At 50.4% G+C, this 16,632-nt stretch overlaps 2 protein-coding genes across 2 annotated transcripts; both read left to right on the top strand.

The window, feature by feature from the left end:
• Positions 1–1,657: 1,657 nt before the first annotated feature.
• WDR74 (WD repeat domain 74) lies at positions 1,658–6,635 on the top strand. The gene is made up of 11 exons (XM_077822251.1): positions 1,658–1,777; positions 1,871–1,977; positions 2,060–2,181; positions 2,879–2,936; positions 3,202–3,345; positions 3,716–3,817; positions 4,536–4,636; positions 5,043–5,098; positions 5,395–5,537; positions 5,706–5,762; positions 5,997–6,635. The coding sequence occupies exons 1-11, from the start codon at positions 1,717–1,719 to the stop codon at positions 6,177–6,179; spliced, it is 1,134 nt and encodes a 377-aa protein (XP_077678377.1). The 5' UTR covers positions 1,658–1,716; the 3' UTR covers positions 6,180–6,635.
• Positions 6,636–6,763: 128 nt separating this feature from the next.
• Positions 6,764–16,589, top strand: LOC144267878 (uncharacterized). Its single transcript, XM_077822252.1, has 2 exons — positions 6,764–7,266; positions 16,004–16,589. Exons 1-2 carry the CDS (start codon positions 7,191–7,193, stop codon positions 16,270–16,272), a joined length of 345 nt encoding a protein of 114 aa, XP_077678378.1. The 5' UTR covers positions 6,764–7,190; the 3' UTR covers positions 16,273–16,589.
• The last annotated feature ends 43 nt before the right edge of the window (positions 16,590–16,632 follow it).

Here is a 16,632-nt window from a genome sequence, read left to right as displayed (position 1 = left end):
TGTGTATCAGCAGTAGCTGGTGCAGGGAGGGACCATGGCCCACTGGTTAGCTTGCTAGCCTGGGACTTGACAGACCTGGGTTTGATTTTCTGTTCCTCCGCAGATTCCATGTGTGAGCTTGGGCAAGTCACTTAGTCTTTCTATGTGCCTCAGTTCCTCATTAGTTCAATGGGGATAATAGCATGACCCTTCATCCTAAGGGGGCTATGAGGATAAATATATTAAAGCTGGTGAAGTGCCCAGATACTATGGTGATGGGGGCCAGGGATAGATGGATAAATCCACCCCTTGGAGTGGCTCCAGCTGTCTTTCTGTTCCTTCCATTCCTTGTCATCAGGTCTCTCTTCCATCCTTGCTGTGGATGAGGTCTGGATTGTGTGAATGCCTAGGTTCTGCCAGCCCCTGAGTATCTGAGCACCTTCCACATTAGCTACAGCAAAATCCCTAGTGGATTTAACAGTCTGAGGCATCCTTTCCCATACCAAAATACAGACAAAGCCAGAAATTCCTACCCATGTCAGCAGAGATGAGGAAGTTGCAAGAATGGCAAAGAGGGATTACTCTGTGAGATAAGATATATGTGAAGAGGGTGGAGCTCGTTGACCTGAAGGGGCCATTACTGCCTGTGGGGACATTCAGTAATGAAGATACATGGAGGTCAGACTCCAGCCACAGCTGGACTGACTCTTCTCCCTTCCGTTTTTGTCTTATTCTGTCAGTTGTGAAGTTCTATTATTATTATTGTTGTTGTTCAGCAACTCCAGTGTAAATAAAGTTTTTTATGGGTGTGTGTCAAATGCTCATTTAACTGACATTTAATAAACCAGGTTTGAATCTCCTGGTCTAATATTTATTTAGAGTTAAATATAAAAAAAACGAGGCACCAACACAATGTGCTGGGTCTCCTCCCATATCAGTTACAAGCGTGTGTATAACAATAGTGCCTAGAGACTCCAACTGACATCTGGGTCCCCTCTTGCTTGGTGCTGCGTAAATCCTAACCAAGATCTGGGCACTGCACAGACCCTGATTGAGATTGGGTCCTCTGGCAGACACAACAAGAGACAGTCCCTGCCCCAAAGTGGTCAGAATCTAAACAGCCAACAAAGGGCACTCTCTGCTCCCTGACTCCACATTCTCGGCTGCACCCTTGAGTGCAGCTGCTGCTTGGGGCATGACACCACGACTCGCTGCTCCATGTCGCTGAGCATCTTGCAGGACTACTACTCTGAGCTGTGCCATCATGTGTGGACGGGGATTCCCCCAGCCCAAATCTTGCCTCAACCCCTGAATTACATCAACTGCTCTGGCTCCCTTACTGCTATGATCCCCCCGCCGCTGTGGGAGGCGGGCAGAGAGTGGAGACTCTCCCCACTGTGGGGAGGGGCAAAAAGGTTGCACAGCATCTCCGCAAGCAACTCACAAAATCTGGGTTGGTCGGTCGGGGGAAGGGTGCACAATGAACAGGCAGCAGCGGGGAACGTTGCGAGTAGCACTAGGTGTAGGCAGGAAAGGGTTCGGTGTGACACCACAGACCGGAAGTGGCTTCAGCCGGACCTCTCACGCATCGCGCAGTCTAACAGGCATCCGTCTTGCGGCGTAACACCGTAAGCGGTCCGGCTCCGCACCACTTCCGTTCTCTTTCAGCACACTCCACCCACCTGGACAGACAGGAGGAAGCGAGCCGGAGCGGATAGAGAGCATTACCGGGGCAAGATGGCGTCTTCTGCGCGGTGGAATCACGTGTGGGTTGGATCCGAGACTGGCATCCTGAAAGGTATCGGGGAGGGGGTCGTGATGGGGGGGGGCTGTGTCTTGTCCCATTTCCCCCACTGCCCCCGGCTGTGACCATTTCTCGTCTCTTTCCTAGGGGTGAACCTGCGGCGGAGACAAGCCACCAATTACGTGGCGGCCTCGGCGCTGCGTCGGGATGAGGGCGTCTGCGCCATGTGCTGGGGGGACCCCTCCGAGTCCGAGGTGAGGGGCCCGGGGCTGCAGCCGAGGGGCTCGGGGCGACGGGCTGCAGCAGGGGCGCCTCCTGACCACTCTCCTTCCCCAGATCCTCGTCGGCTGCCTGGATCGGTCGGTGAAGCTGTTCAGCACCGAGAAGGGAAAGTTCACAGAGTCGCGGCAATGTCTGGGCGGGGCGGGCTCGTTCTGCGGCCTGGCCGTGCACGACAGGTGGGTCCCGCGCCCCGAACCTGGCAGCTGCCCCCCAGCTCCCTCGTTCCTGTCTCCAGCTTTTTATCTGTGGGCCCATCTAACCCCAGGTTTCACCCATCCCCCGTCCTCTCCCGGGATCGGGCCTATCTAACTCCAGGTCGCTCATATTCTCTCCTTTCTGGGACTCAGACTCAGGGACTCCTCTATCCCCAAGTCTCCTCCTCTCTGTCCTATCAGACCTGTAGATCCATCTAACCCTGGGTCTCACGCAGCCACCCCCTGGATTAGATCATTTACCCTTTCCTGCTCCCTGCCACTTCCAGGTTAGACCCGGGAGCTCCTTGAACCTCATATCACAACATGCATGCACACCCCTACCTTTGGATCAGACCAATGGCCCCATCTAGCCTGCTGTCCTGTCTCTTACAGCAGCTGATGTTGGATGGCTCACTACCCTGCTTCCAAAAACAAATACACCCATTGTGGGGTAGAGCGGTGAGAAGCATTTCTTTCACTCTCTTTAGGCAGGATATTCGAGTTCCCTTTGTGACACCCACTCCTTGTCTGCCTGTTCATCCATCCATTTCACCCCCTAATTCCAGTAGTGAGTGTGGCCTGTGCCTGCTGTTGGAAACTAACAATGATTTATTTCTCTCTCCTCCCTACCTGGATTTTCTCCCTCTTCACCCCCCCACAATTTGGCCGGCATGTGCAGTTCCATCATCACCTGTGTGGAGTCTGGTCTCCTCAAGGTCTGGCGGGATGCTGAAAACGTAAGGCTCGTATGGGGAGAGGTCGAGGGCAGTGGATGCTGGGTTGGTGGTGGGGTAAGGCTAAGTGGAGGATGCTGCATTGGGAAGGAATCTGAGCCGGATTAGGGCTAACACTGTTCTCCCAGGCTGGTCCCAGGGAGCTGAGCTGTGTGGGGACAATTCCTGTTTGCTCTGTGGGGAGGGGTAAGTGCAGTGGATCTCAGTCCTGCCAGGACTCCCGCACAGTGGGGTATCATAACTCTCTCTTTTCTGCTGCCCCATTTAGGTGGAAACCCAAGTGGGGGCTGGCGTGTGCTGTATGCGCCAGAACCCGGCCCAGCCGCAGTGTGTGGGGACAGGTGGGAAGGAGAACGCTCTGAAGGTCTGGGACTTGCACCAGCCTGAGGAACCCATCTTCCGTGCCAAAAATGTGAGTGCTTGCCCTAGACATGTCCCCTACCAGCCCATGGTCTAGGGAGCCCTTGCCCTACTCCCACCTGGCCATACCCTCTATCAGCATCTGCCCTGGCTGCCTTGGGGCGAGGGAAGCCCTTGGCCTGGCCCTAAGTCTATCTCCTACCCCGTTGGGGGAGAGTCTGTCCTAACCTCACTCCTTGTTCCCTGATCCTGAGCCCCACTATACACATTCTTCCTCCCTCCGTCTCTCCCCCAAATCCCTGGCAAGATCTACGTTTCATCTCCTGTTGCTCCCCGGAGCCCAGCGCCCTCTCGGGCCATGTGGGAGCAAACCGAGCCCAGGCCTTTTGGTTCCACTTACCCCGCCTTGCCCCTCTCTGCAGGTGCGGAATGACTGGCTCAATCTCCGGGTGCCTGTCTGGGAGCGTGACCTGCAGTTTCTACCTGGCTCTGAGAAGATTGTCACCTGCACTGGGCACCACCAGGTAGGATCCTGAGGGGTGGATTGGGATGCACTGCAGGGTCTGCAGTCTGCAGGGGGGTAGGGGGGATTAGGGTCTGGAGGAGGATGTAGGTAGGAGGATTGGATTCTGGAGGACGTCGGGGGAGGGAGCTGGGTTGAGGTGGGAAATGGATCATGGTCTGGGGAGCCCGCAGAGGGGGAGGGATGAGCAGACTGGGGTCTGAGAGGCTGGGAGTTGAGGGAGGGGGACCTGGGGAGGGGGAGATGGGAAAGGGGATCAGTCTGAGGTGCAAATGGATAGGGGATTGTGGAGCAGGGGGAATGGAGGGAAATAGTTGGTGTGATAGGGATGTAGGATTGGGGTCTGAAGGGGTTGGGGAAGGGAATATCAGGGTCTGAGGTGCAGGGGGATTGCGGAGCTGGGGAAATGGAGGGAAGGGTTGAGCAATAGAGGTGTTAGATTGGGGTTTGGAAGGGTTGGGCAGATGGGGAAGAGGAGCAGGGTCTGAGGTTCATTGGATGCAGGGCCGGAGGAGCCTGGGGGAGGGAAGGGGAATTGGTTTGAGGTGCAGAGGATGGAGGGGTGGAGGAGCTGGGGGGAGGGGCATTCAGGTGTTTGGAGGGTTCGTATCCTGACAGCTGACCTCTGATGCCCCCAGCTCACCTGCTTGGGGCAGAGTGGTTGCCTGCCAGGGAGGGGGTGTGCAGGGCCACTTAGATGCCCTCTATGTCTCTCGCAGGTGCGGCTGTACGACCCCAGCTCCCCACAGCGGCGCCCTGTGCTGGAGGCGACCTATGGGGAGTACCCCCTCACAGCCCTCTCCCTCACCCCTGCTGCTGAGTGAGTCACTCTCCCTGCTGAGGGGGAGGAGGAACTGAACACAGTTGGGGGAGGATAGGGCAGGGCAGTGGCTCTGTGACCTGGGGTGAGGCACCAACAACGAATGCCAAGGGCAGGCAGCTGAGAGTTATTCAGAGCTCAGCACCAGACCTCCATTTGGTTCTGTTTGGTGGGAGGCAGCACTGGCTCCTGGGTTAGAGCAGGGGGGCTGGGAGTCTGGCTCCTGGGGGTCTGTTCCCAGATCTGTGTGGAGAGAGGGGTGGAGGGGAAGGAGTTGCTGATGGCTCCTTGGTGGGTGGTGGAGTGCAGAAGTTCGGCTGGGCAGTGGGTGTCCCTGGGACCATGGGGTGGGGAGTTAGAGTGGTGGCTCGCGTCCTGCCTGTGTCTGATAACCATCTCCTTGCAGCTCTGTAGTGGTAGGCAGCTCGCATGGGGACATGGCTGTCATCGACCTGCGGCAAGGTGAGCTGGGGCATGGCTGCAGCCCACAATGCTTTGCTGCTGCCAGCCACAGGGTATGGGGAGCTCATGTTGGGAGGGAGTATGGGGTTCTGTAGGGGAGGGGGAATGGTGTTCCTCTTGGGGTAGGGGAGAAGCCTATGGGGGTGGAGGACGGATTCATGGGGGTGGGGAGTTAGGAGGTGGAGGCTGGGTTGGGGTTGAGTCAGTGGAGAGGATGCTACTGGACCCTCTAGCTTGGATATCTGGGGGTGAGCCTGGGGGCTGGCTCAGTGATGATCCATCTCCCTCTGTGGCAGGACGGCTGGTGAAATGCCTGAAGGGCTTTGCTGGAAGCGTGCGCAGCGTCCAGTGTCACCCAACCCTCCCACTCGTGGCTTCCTGTGGCCTTGACCGCTTCCTGCGGGTACATAATATCGAGGACAAACGCCTGGTACACAAGGTGAGAGCTGCGCCCTTGCCCACCCCATGCACAGCACCCCTGCTGGTAGTGCCTCAGCTGCCATTGCTCCTGCCCCACCCCCTGCTGGGAGAGGCTGGAGCTGCAGTGATTCCCTCTTCCTTATGGACTTGTTGCTGTATCCTGATCTCTAACCCCCGTTGTTTGCAGGTGTATCTGAAGTCCCGGCTGAACTGCGTGCTGCTGACCAGCCGTGAGAAGTGGGAGGTGAGTGTGGTGGGAGCTCCATTGGTGGGGTTGCTGCACCTTTGCTGCCTCTCTCCTGGCTGCATTGTTATTGGGCTGTTGGGGGCAGGGAGCTGGGGAGAGACCCCAGGGCTGGGGCCTCCTGCTCCCCTAAACCTGCTTAAGGTGGTGGGTAGGGACCCTTCCCTTGTTCTTCCATGGAGGCTCCTTCACCTAGTCAGGGGGTGCTACTTGCTTTGACTGCCTCCCCCCCAGGATGAAGAGCCTGAACCTGCAGCCCCCCAAGCAGATGTGAAGGAGGAAGAAGATGAGCTGTGGGATGGCATGGAGACGGTGGCTACCAAAACAGTGCTCAAGCGCAATATGGACCCCCAGGTCCGGGAGACCCAGCTAGGCAAGCGGCCCAAGAAGCAGAAGAGAACAAGCGCTGGGCCTTGAGGGGGGCAAGTGGGGAGCCTGTGCCCAAGCCAGAAAGCATAATGAACTCGCTCCCCACCCTGGCCATAGGGACTACAACTTGGACAAGGGGAAGGGAAGCTTCATGTCTCTGCTCACCAGGGGCACCAGCCTCTCCCCTGTGGCTGAAAGGGATTGGGGTGGAGGAGGGGTGGAAATGTGCCAGCCCTAGCTTGGGGTTGGCAGGGTCCTAACCTCTTAGAGAATGTGCCCCAGCTGGGACAAACATACATGCACAGGCGGGTTGGGTTGGGGGCAGCCACAGCCCACTAAGGGGCTGGAGGGCAGAGCTGTATCTATTAAGGCCCGTTCCATGGCCCAGCTGGTGATGGGTTGGGAGAGGAGCAGATACTTGGGGTGAGGGATTTGGACCTTGCCTCTGCATCCCCAAGCTGTAATGGCCATCACACAGCAGTGTAAAAAGAACCTATAACTGTGCCTTGTCCTGGAGGTGTGTGTGTCTGTGCGTGGGGGGTGAGCCCTACTCTGCCTGTGAGTCCAGTGCCTGTGTGGGGAGGACTGCCCCCAAGGTGGGTATTGGGGGAGGGGCCCCTGTACATAGATCCCCCCCCCCCATGGAGCTGTTCTGTGCCCATGCTATTGGCTCACCCCTCTCTGCCCTGCCCCCAGCAGTGGAGTCTCCTACATGGCCCCTCCTTGAGGAGCCTCTGCCCCCAGGGGGCCAGTCTCACCTGGGGCGGGCGGGACACGTGGGAGACGCAGCCGGGAGCCGCCGTGGAGGAGCCGGAGGCGGGGCCGTGCCCCCGGGCGTGGTGCAGCCGGGGCCGCTGGGAGGGGTCCGTGGGGGCAGGCCCGAGCCGGGCGGGGCGCTGAGTGCAGCGGGTCCCCACGCTAGGAACCGGGGCCGTGCTCCGGGCCAAGCCGTCCCCTGGAGACTGCGACGGGGAGGTGCCGCCGGGCGCTGACCTCACAAAGCGCCCGGGGAGCGCGCGGCGTCCGGAGCCGAGGGCTCCAGGCGGCGGCAGCGCACCCATGGGCTGCATGCACTCCGGCCGCCGGGCCCGCGCCGAGGGGTCGGACGGAGCAGAGGCGCCCAGCGACACTGCAGGTGAGATTACTGCCTTGGGGGGGCTACGCGGGGGGGGTCCCTGCAGGCGCGGGAACTGCAGGCCCGGGTAACCTCTGGGCGAGGAAAGGAGGGGTCTACACGTAGGCTTCTAGGGGGAGGCTGTGCAGGGGGTGGGGCTACACGTGTAGGGGATCTTCAGGGGTTTCCTGCATTGGGGAGAGGGGGATCATGGGGCATCCGCAAGGAAGGGGGGTGTACACATGGTTTATGCATTCGATGAAGTGAGCTGTAGCTCTCGAAAGCTTATGCTCAAATAAATTGGTTAGTCTGTATTCGCAAAAAGAAAAGGAGTACTGGTGGCATCTTAGAGACTAACACGGCTGCTACTCTGAAACATGGGGGATGGAGTCCCTACAGGGGAAGGATACTGGGTCCTTCATGCTGCTCCCTGATAGATAGAAATCTCTGTCAGTCTGTCCATCTGAGGGGCTCCTTTGGCCCCTGCTCCCTCCAGGTCACGCTCCTACCCCTGGGTCTGCTGGGGTCGCAGTCCACATTGCACTCTGTGTCTTTGGGTTTATTCGCTGGGGAAATTCCCATCCCTACTGTACCCAGAGCAGAGGGGAATCCAGGCATTCTGATGCCTAGCTATCCCACCGCTGTGACCAGCTAGACCCCACTGTTCTCCTAGAGCCAGGAGTAGAACCCAGGAGCTCTGGATCCCCAGCTTCCCACTGGACGACACTGCTTCATGATGGCTCTTCATTTGCCTTATCTTAGAGCTTGTAAAGGTATAGAATAAATATAAAATTAGAGAATTAAAGTTAGCTTTAGTTTGACTGAAGAAATGTGTTGTAAAGAAAGGCTTTGAAGGTAATGAGCTATAGGGCCAGAAGACATGAAGTAGGGAGGATGTCTGGTTCAAAGAATAACTAATGAAATAAGGCGACATTTCTGAAGAGAAGGCCTCTGACTGATAGGGGTGACTGCAGATGGTTTTAAATAAGACAAAGAGAATCTGTTTTACAATAAGCCAACATGGCCCTTCCCATTCCACACACCAGTGTTACTGAAAAACGTAGGGCCCATATGAACCCATGTTTAGCCCATTTGTAATTCTCTTAATCAGATGCTTATAAATGTTTTGTTATTGTCTGGATGTGGTAAATTGCTTATTATTTAGGCTTTGTAGGCAATTTGTTTAGAGCAATTGTATAAATATCATTTGGCCTTTGGATTTAATAAAGGAATTTATAGTTAAATCAGTATCCTGATAATAGCCTGCATAAATAATAATTCCAATGTTTTGGCACCCGTGGCAGGACAAATGACAATAATTTCAGTTGTTCTAAACTCCAGAGTGAAGGGGTTGCGACCAATGCTCTGGGGCTAACATAAGAATGGCCATACGGGGTCAGGCCAATGGTCTGTCTAGCCTAGTATCCTGTCGTCTGACTGTGGCCAATGCCAGATGCTTCAGAGGGAATGACTAGAAGAAGGGGGCAATTATCAAGTGTTCCATCTCCTGTTGTCTCCTCCCAGCTTCTCACAGTTAAGAGAATTAGGACACCCAGAGTGTGGGGTGGCATTCCTGACCGTTTTGGGTAATAACCATTCCTGGACCTATTCTCCAGGAATTATCTATTCATTATTTAATCCAGTTATAGTTTTGGCATTCACAATATCCCCTGGCAATGAGTTCCACAGGTTTACTGTGTGTTGTGTGAAATTGTATTTTCTTTTGTTTGTTTTAAACCTGCTGTTTATTACTTTCATTCGGTGACCCCCGGTTCTTGTGTTATGTGAAAGGGTAAATAACACGTCCTTATGCACTTTCTCCACAGTATTCATGATTTTGTAGACCTCGATCATATCCCCTTTTAGTTGTCTCTTTTCCAGGCTGAACACTCCCAGTCTTTTTAATCTCTCTTCAGATGGAAGCTGTTCCATACTCCTAATAATTTTTTGTCCTTCTCTGTACCCTTTCCAATTCTAATATCTTTTTTGAGATGCGGTGACCAGAACTGCACGCAGTATTCAAGATATGGGCATACTATGGATTTATATAGTGGCATTATGATATTTTCTGTCTTATTGTCTATCCCTTTCCTAATGGTTCCTAACATTCTGTTCACTTTTTTGACTGCTGCTGCACATTGAGCGGATGTTTTCAAAGAACTCTCCACAATGACTCCAAGATCTCTTTCTTGAGTGGTAAGAGCTAATTTAGACTCCATTGTTTGGTATGTGTAGTGGGGATTATGTTTTCCAATATGCATTACTTTGCATTTATCAACACTGAATTTCATTTGTCATTTTGTTGCCCAGACATCCAGTTTTGTGAGATCCCTTTGTAGCTCTTCGCAGTCTGCTTTCGACTTAATTATTTTGAATAATTTTGTAAAATCTACACATTGCCACCTCACTGTTCACCCCCTTTTCCATATCATTTATAAATATGTTGAACAGCACTGGTCCCAGTACAGATCTTTGGGGGACCCCACTATTTACCTCGCTCCATTCTGAAAACTGACCATTTATTCCTACCTTTGTTTCCTGTCTTTTAACCAGTTACTGATCCATGAGAAGACCTTCCTTTTATCCCATGACTGCTAAGTTTGCTTAAGAGCCTTTGGCGAGGGACCTTGTCAAAGACTTTCTGAAAGTCCAAATACGCTGTATCCACTGGATCACTCTTGTGCATGTGTTTGTTGACCTCAAAGAATTCAAATAGATTGGTGAGGCATGATGTCCCTTACAAACGCTGTGTTGACTCTTCCCCCAACAAATTGTATTCATCCACGTGTCTGATAATTCTGTAGTTTACTATAGTTTCAACCAATTTGCCTGGTATTGAGTTAGGCTTACTGGCCTGTAATTGCTATGATCACCTCTGGAGACTTTTTTTAAACAATTGCTATCACATTAGCTATCCTCCAGTGATCTGGTACAGGAGCTGACTTAAGCGATAGGTTACATACCACAGTTAGTAGTTCTGTAGTTTAATTATTGAGTTCCTTCAGAACTCTTGGGTGCATACCATCTGGTCCCGGTGCCTTATTACTCTGAGTGTATGTGTGGGTGTGGGGGAGGGTTTAGGGCTGGAGAGGGAGCAGAGGGTTGGGGAGGGGGAAGGAGGTGCGGCTGCTGGATCCAGGCAGTGCTCACCTTGGGTGGCTCCGTGCAAGTGGCAATATGTCCCTGCTGCTCCTAGGCAGGGTCATGGTTAGGTGGCTCTGTGTACTGCCCCCATCCTGCCCTGAGTACTGGCTCCACAGCTCCCATTGACCAGGAACCAAGGCCAATGGGAGCTGCAGGGGTGGTGCCTGTGGCCAGAGGCAGCATACAGCGCCGCCTAGCTGCACCTCTGCCTATGAACAGCAGGGACAGGTCGCAGGGAGATTCATGAGGTGAGTGCTGCCCGGATCAGGCACCCTGCATCCCCTCCTGCGCCCCAACCCCCTGTCCTGTGCCCCCTCTCGCACCCAATCTCCCTCCCAGAGCCTGCGCTCTGTACCCCCTCCCACACTCCAAACCCCTTGTGGCCGTTCCTCCGCCTAGGAGCAGTAGGGACATGTTGCTGCTTCCAAGGAGCCATGTGGAGGCAGGTAGGGAGCCTGCCAGACCCGCACCAACCGGACTATAAACTGGACTTTCAATGAAGATCAGAAATGCTGGTTTATAGAGCTTTCCGGTAGGTAAAGTGCCGGATAACACAGCTTTTACTGTATATATACAGTAATAAGTCTAATTCTATACTGCCAGTAGAGAATTCTCTCCCAAAGAGCAATTCAGTAACATAAGGGGAATAGAGAGAAGTAGTTTGGATACCTATGTAAAAGAATGCTTGGCGGAGCACAGCAGGGATCCATTCTTCACACAATGCACAGTCAGCCTGTGGAACTCATTGCCAGGGAATGCTGCAAAGGCCAAAAGTAAAACTAGATTAAAAAAAAAGAATTAGATAAGCTCATAGAGGATAGGTCCAACAATGTCTATTAGCCAAAATGGTCAGAGATGCAAGCCCATGCTCTGGGTGTCCCTAAACGTCTGACTGCCAGAAGCTGGGACTGGACAACAGGAGATGGATCACTCAGTAAATTGCCCTTTTCTGTTCCTTCCATCTGAAACATCTGGCACTGGCCACTGTTGGAAGACAGGATACTGGGCTAGGTGGACCAATGGTCTGTCCCAGTATGGCCATTCTTATGTTCTTATGAATGCCACAAATAAATTCCGGGCAGAGCACAACAAAGGTCTGTTGAATGCCGTAAATAGATAAATTATTGGCAGGGCATGGCAGAGGTCCATTGACGGCCATTGGAATTTTAAAGAGTAATGCCCAAGGGAGACCATGGAGAGAACAGTAGTTGTGGTTACAGAATAGGTGCAAAAAAGCACAAAGTTAAGCTAGTAACCAAGAAATCATCTGATGTGTCACTTTGGGAGATAAGTGATTTAAGGAAAAAGAGCAAGGAGCTAAAAGGAACTGTTGTGCAAATTAACACTGCATAGGTGGTGAGGACTACCACCTCTGTGGTTTTGTCCCTAGAAGCCTTTACAGCCATTCTGAAGGAAAATGGGCCACTTTCCCAAGAACGGTCTGTAAATAATCAATTGTACGTGACTGCTGCAGAGACTACAGAGACAATCTGATTTGCATAATTTGACTATGGACAATTTATTCAAAATCACTAAATGGAAATAAGGGGGTTCCACTGGAACTCGACTGCCTCCAAATTTACCAGTGGGGAATGTAATCGCGGCATGGTTGTCTAAAAATAATTAGAGCAGTGCAAGGAGAGTTAAACAAACATGTTTTTTAAAAAATGGAAATAAATTTGTGTAATTATGTAAGGTTTTAAGGCCCTAAACTAGCGCTCCTGGTTTGTAGAACCCTATTTTGTGTGGTTTAAAATAAGTTGGTTTTAAAAGATTTCACTAAAAATCTGTTTGAATTTTTCATTCAAAGTTGCAAAACAGACAGACGCTTTTTGCCAAACACAGGTAGCTCGTGTTATTTAGCTTTGCTATTTAGCATTTAAACCTTTGGGTACCTCAATGCTTTTATAAAGTTAAAGATCCTTCTAAATAAGGGCTAGAGGATGTGGCAGGGGCGGCCAGAACCTGGCTAGTGGGGAGAGACCCTGATCCTATTGTAGTAATAAAACAGCAGGTAAAAGAATGAAGAGACAGTGCACTCCTGGGGCAACAGCAGCAGAAAGGAATACAAAAGAAACAATGTAGGAACAGGGAGCCTTAAGGTGGCTCTAAGTATCAGTCACTTTGGTAAGAGTACATGGAAATTCTGTAAACACAAAACAGTTACACTTCACATGAAAATTGATATATGGCTAATATAATGTTATAGAAAATAAAAAATTCAAGTTAAAGTATGGAAGGAATGTGCATTTCCCCCATGGAATATGTAAAAGGGGTAAAAGAAACATAAATGATTTATTTCAATAAAATCCTATAAAAGCTCCAAAGAGGAGCCAGAATAGGTTGTTTTTTCTTTTTCAGATGGCTGTGTACTTTGGAAACAGAAGCCAACCCAGAACCAAGGAAGATTAGTGAATATAAGAAACGGAGCTTAACCATTAAAAATCTGTCCAAAAGTTTTGTTTAACTGTCGTGTAAAGTAAATGTTATTAAGGGAGTGAAAACCTACATGGCAGTGTTTTATAAATAGAAAAAGAATAATTCTACTAAAGCTAATTGAATACAAGATTAAAATGCCTTAAAATGAAAACAAATCCAAATAATGGCTTAGGGTTAAATCCATTAAGGAGATACTGTATAATAATGGTTAGCTTATTCATGCACCAGCTTTATTGAATTTCACTCATTTGCAGTCACTGGAATTTGGTCAAAAATGCTTAAATACTATTAAAAGGACTTTATGGACAAAAATTTAAACTTTAAAATGCTTAAACCTGCCATGGAGGGGCAGCAGCAAAACTGGAGGGAACTAATAAAATTGGCATCGAAGCTAAACTATTTGGGACTGGTATGTCACTTTGAAATCAAGCTGACATAGAGTGGCTGTGGGAATATGCATTTTAACAGAAGCTAGCAGCAGAAAGATTGCATCCATTTAGGAAGGAACAATCAGTTACACACATACAAAATAGGAAATGACTGCCTAGGAAGGAGTAGTGTGGAAAGGGCTCTGAGGGTCATAGTGGACCACAAGCTAAATATGAATCAACAGTGTAATGCTTTTGCAAAAAAAGCAAACATCATTCTGGGATGTATGAGCAGGAGTGTTGTAAGCAAGACACAAGAAGTAATTCTTCAACTCTACTTTGCCCTGATTAGGGCTCCAGTTCCGGGTGCCACATTTCAGAAAGGATGTGGACAAACTGGAGAAAGTCCAGAGAAGAGCAACAAAAATTATTAAAGGTCTAGAAAACATGACCTATGAGGGATGACTGAAAAAACTGGGTTTGTTTAGTCTGGAAAAGAGAAGACTGAGAGGGGACATGATAAGTTTTCAAGTATGTAAAAGGTTGTTACAAGGAGGAGGAAGAAAAATTGTTTTTCTTAACCTCTGAGGATAGGACAAGAAGCAATGGGCTTAAATTGCAGCAAGGGAGGTTTAGATTGGACATTAGAAAAAACTTCCTGTCAGGGTGGTTAAGCACTGGAATAAATTGCCTAGGTAGGTTGTGGAATCTCCATCACTTGAGATTTTCAAGAGCAGGTTAGTCAAACACCTGTCATGAATGGTCTAGATCAGTGGTTCTCAAAGCCGGTCCGCCGCTTGTTCAGGGAAAGCCCCTGGTGGGCTGGACTGGTTTGTTTACCTGCCACGTCTGCAGGTTCGGCCGATCGCGGCTCTCACTGGCTGCGGTTTGCCGCTCCAGGCCAATGGGAGCTGCAGGAAGGGCGGCCAGCACGTCCCTTGGCCCACGCCACTTCCCGCAGTGGGAAGTGCCAGTGGGAGCTGCGATTGGCTGAACCTGCGGACATGGCAGTTAAAAAAACTGGTCCGGCCCGCCAGGGGCTTTCCCTGAACTTTGAGAACCACTGGTCTAGATAATTAGTCCCGCCACGAGTGCAGGGGACTGGACTGGATGACCTGTCCAGGTCCCTTTTAGTTCTATGATTAAATGAGGAAGTGTTTTCAAAAAGAGGTAGCATCTAGGGTATTGTATCTTAAAAATGAAGAAAGTAAAGAATATATTGAGAAAAAGCATGATGTAATTTAATTTTTTTTTCTTTTTTTGAAATGCACAAGGTAAAATTAAGTCGCTATCATGAAAGGTAAAAAGCAAAAGCAATAATATGCATAGTATATTGTAAATACATGCTGTATAAAATAAAAGCATCCTTAAGTGACAGAACAAAGAAGGTTGCCCTCTTTTATGACCACAGAAAACTTAAAGATTAGGTACAAGGGAGGTAATCCTCATTGGTGCAGGGTGAGAAAGGAACAAGAGTCCAATACCATGAAGTTTGTGGGGAAAAAAGCCTTGGCCAGAGTGTTAACAGTGGGAGTACTGGAAAGCTCTACAACACATATGGTGTTGCATGGCAATTACAAGGTTTGGAAAGCCCCAGAACTGGACTGCTGTTTACATTTGGAGGACACTTACATAGACAGGTGTAATATCTTACTGACCCTTGTCAGCATGTAAATACACTCTGGGGGAGCAATCTCCAAATTGCACAGTACAGCTGAGATGCTGCTGGGAAGTTGGTGAAGCAAAAACTATCTGTGCTGGTAATGGCAAAGCAATCTTATAATGTGGGACTACACATCCATAGTAATGGCGGTCATTTAACATTTTGGTAATTACCAGTGTTATTGTGGTGATTATTCTAATTCTATATTGCAAAGTTTGGCAGTTGTATAAAATTGTAGAAGTATGTTTGAATGCTTAATGTAGTAAAACCCACATGTATGTAGGGTTTCAAAGTGGGGAATGTAGAATAAATAAAAATTAGGGAATTCAAGTTACCTTAGGTTTGGCTGAAGAAATGTGTGTTGTAAAGAAAGGCCTTGAAAGTAATTAGTTACAGGGCCAGAAGGCATGAAGTAGGGAGCATATCTGGTTCAAAGAATAACTAATGAAATAAGGAGACATTTCTGAAAAGAGGGCCTCTGACTGTTAGGGGTGACTCAGGTGGTTTTAAATAAAACAAAGAGAATCTGTTTTACAATGAGCTAACATGGCCCTTCCCACACCAGTGTTATCGCAAAAATTAGGGCCCATGTAAACCCAGGTCCAAAGGAAAAACTGTTGGACAGCAGGAAGGAGGGGACAGATAGAGAGGAAAGACCTGGGGGAGAAAGGAGTTTGTAATCTTATCTGAATTAAGACTGGGATTAAGGGTGACCTGTCTCCAACTGTTTTTTAGCTGAAGTCAGTACCTGGCACAGATATCACTTATTAGTTAAAGGGTAGAAAAAAGTTAAGTCTTAAAGGGTTATTTGCTAATACCTGCCTGGCTATATTGGAGCTGACCAATGTGGGTATATGTACCCATGGGGTTTAGCCCATTTGTAAGTATCTTGATCAAAGGCTTATAAATGTTTTGTTATTGTCTGGATGTGGTAAATTGCTTATTATTTGCGGTTTGTAGGCATGTTTACAGCAATTGTATAAATACCATTTGGCCTTTGGATTTAATAAAGAAATTTATGGTTAAATCAGTGTCATGACAATATCCTGCATAAATAATTCCAACAAAAAGGAAGGATGGGTGACGCCTGGGGTATGCATGTGGTCTGGTCAACATGCTGATAGCCTACGCTCCTCCATTGCAGACAGCAAGCTCAGGCCTAGGTGCAAGCAGCAGCTGCGGATCGCAGACCCAACCCCAGAGGTGCATTCATCTGAGAGCCTCAAGATCCGCGTCATCTGGAGACGTGTCTCCATCTTTGGTAGCCGGCGTGATTCCATAAGGAGCACCAAGAGCACTACCTCTGCCACCACGCTGCCTGGGGCCAGCGATTCTGGCCCAGAGAGCCGTCCCGAGGCCACCAAGGCCGAGGAGGCCAAGGCCGAGGCCACTGGGGAAAAGCTTCCATCCTAGATGGCTGCCCTGCTGCTAGCAGAGAGGGGGAATAAACATAACTTTTACAGCTGCTTCTGTGCTGGGCTTACTGCCCCCTGGGCTGGGGAGCAGAGCCCCAGGGCAGGGTGTGGGCTCCCTGGCCACCTGCGGAGCGTGTGTGTGGTTGGGGGGGACAGCAGCTCTGCACGGGCAGTTTCAGAGCTGCCTGGGCTGTGGGGGGCCCAGTACCCTGCAGGGCGGGCAGAAGTCGCTGAGCCTGCAGCCAGGGGCCGGGCGGGGGCTGCTGTCCTGGGGCGACCCGCGCGAGCTCCACGCCCCACCGGGGTTACGAGAGGTCAGACCTGTCGATGGCAATCGCGGCCCCTTTAAGAAGCCGGT

This window comes from Eretmochelys imbricata, chromosome 7 (assembly GCF_965152235.1).
Source record: "Eretmochelys imbricata isolate rEreImb1 chromosome 7, rEreImb1.hap1, whole genome shotgun sequence".
Classification (NCBI taxonomy): Eukaryota; Metazoa; Chordata; order Testudines; family Cheloniidae; genus Eretmochelys; species Eretmochelys imbricata.
This window is presented reverse-complemented; position numbering and strand designations above follow the sequence as displayed.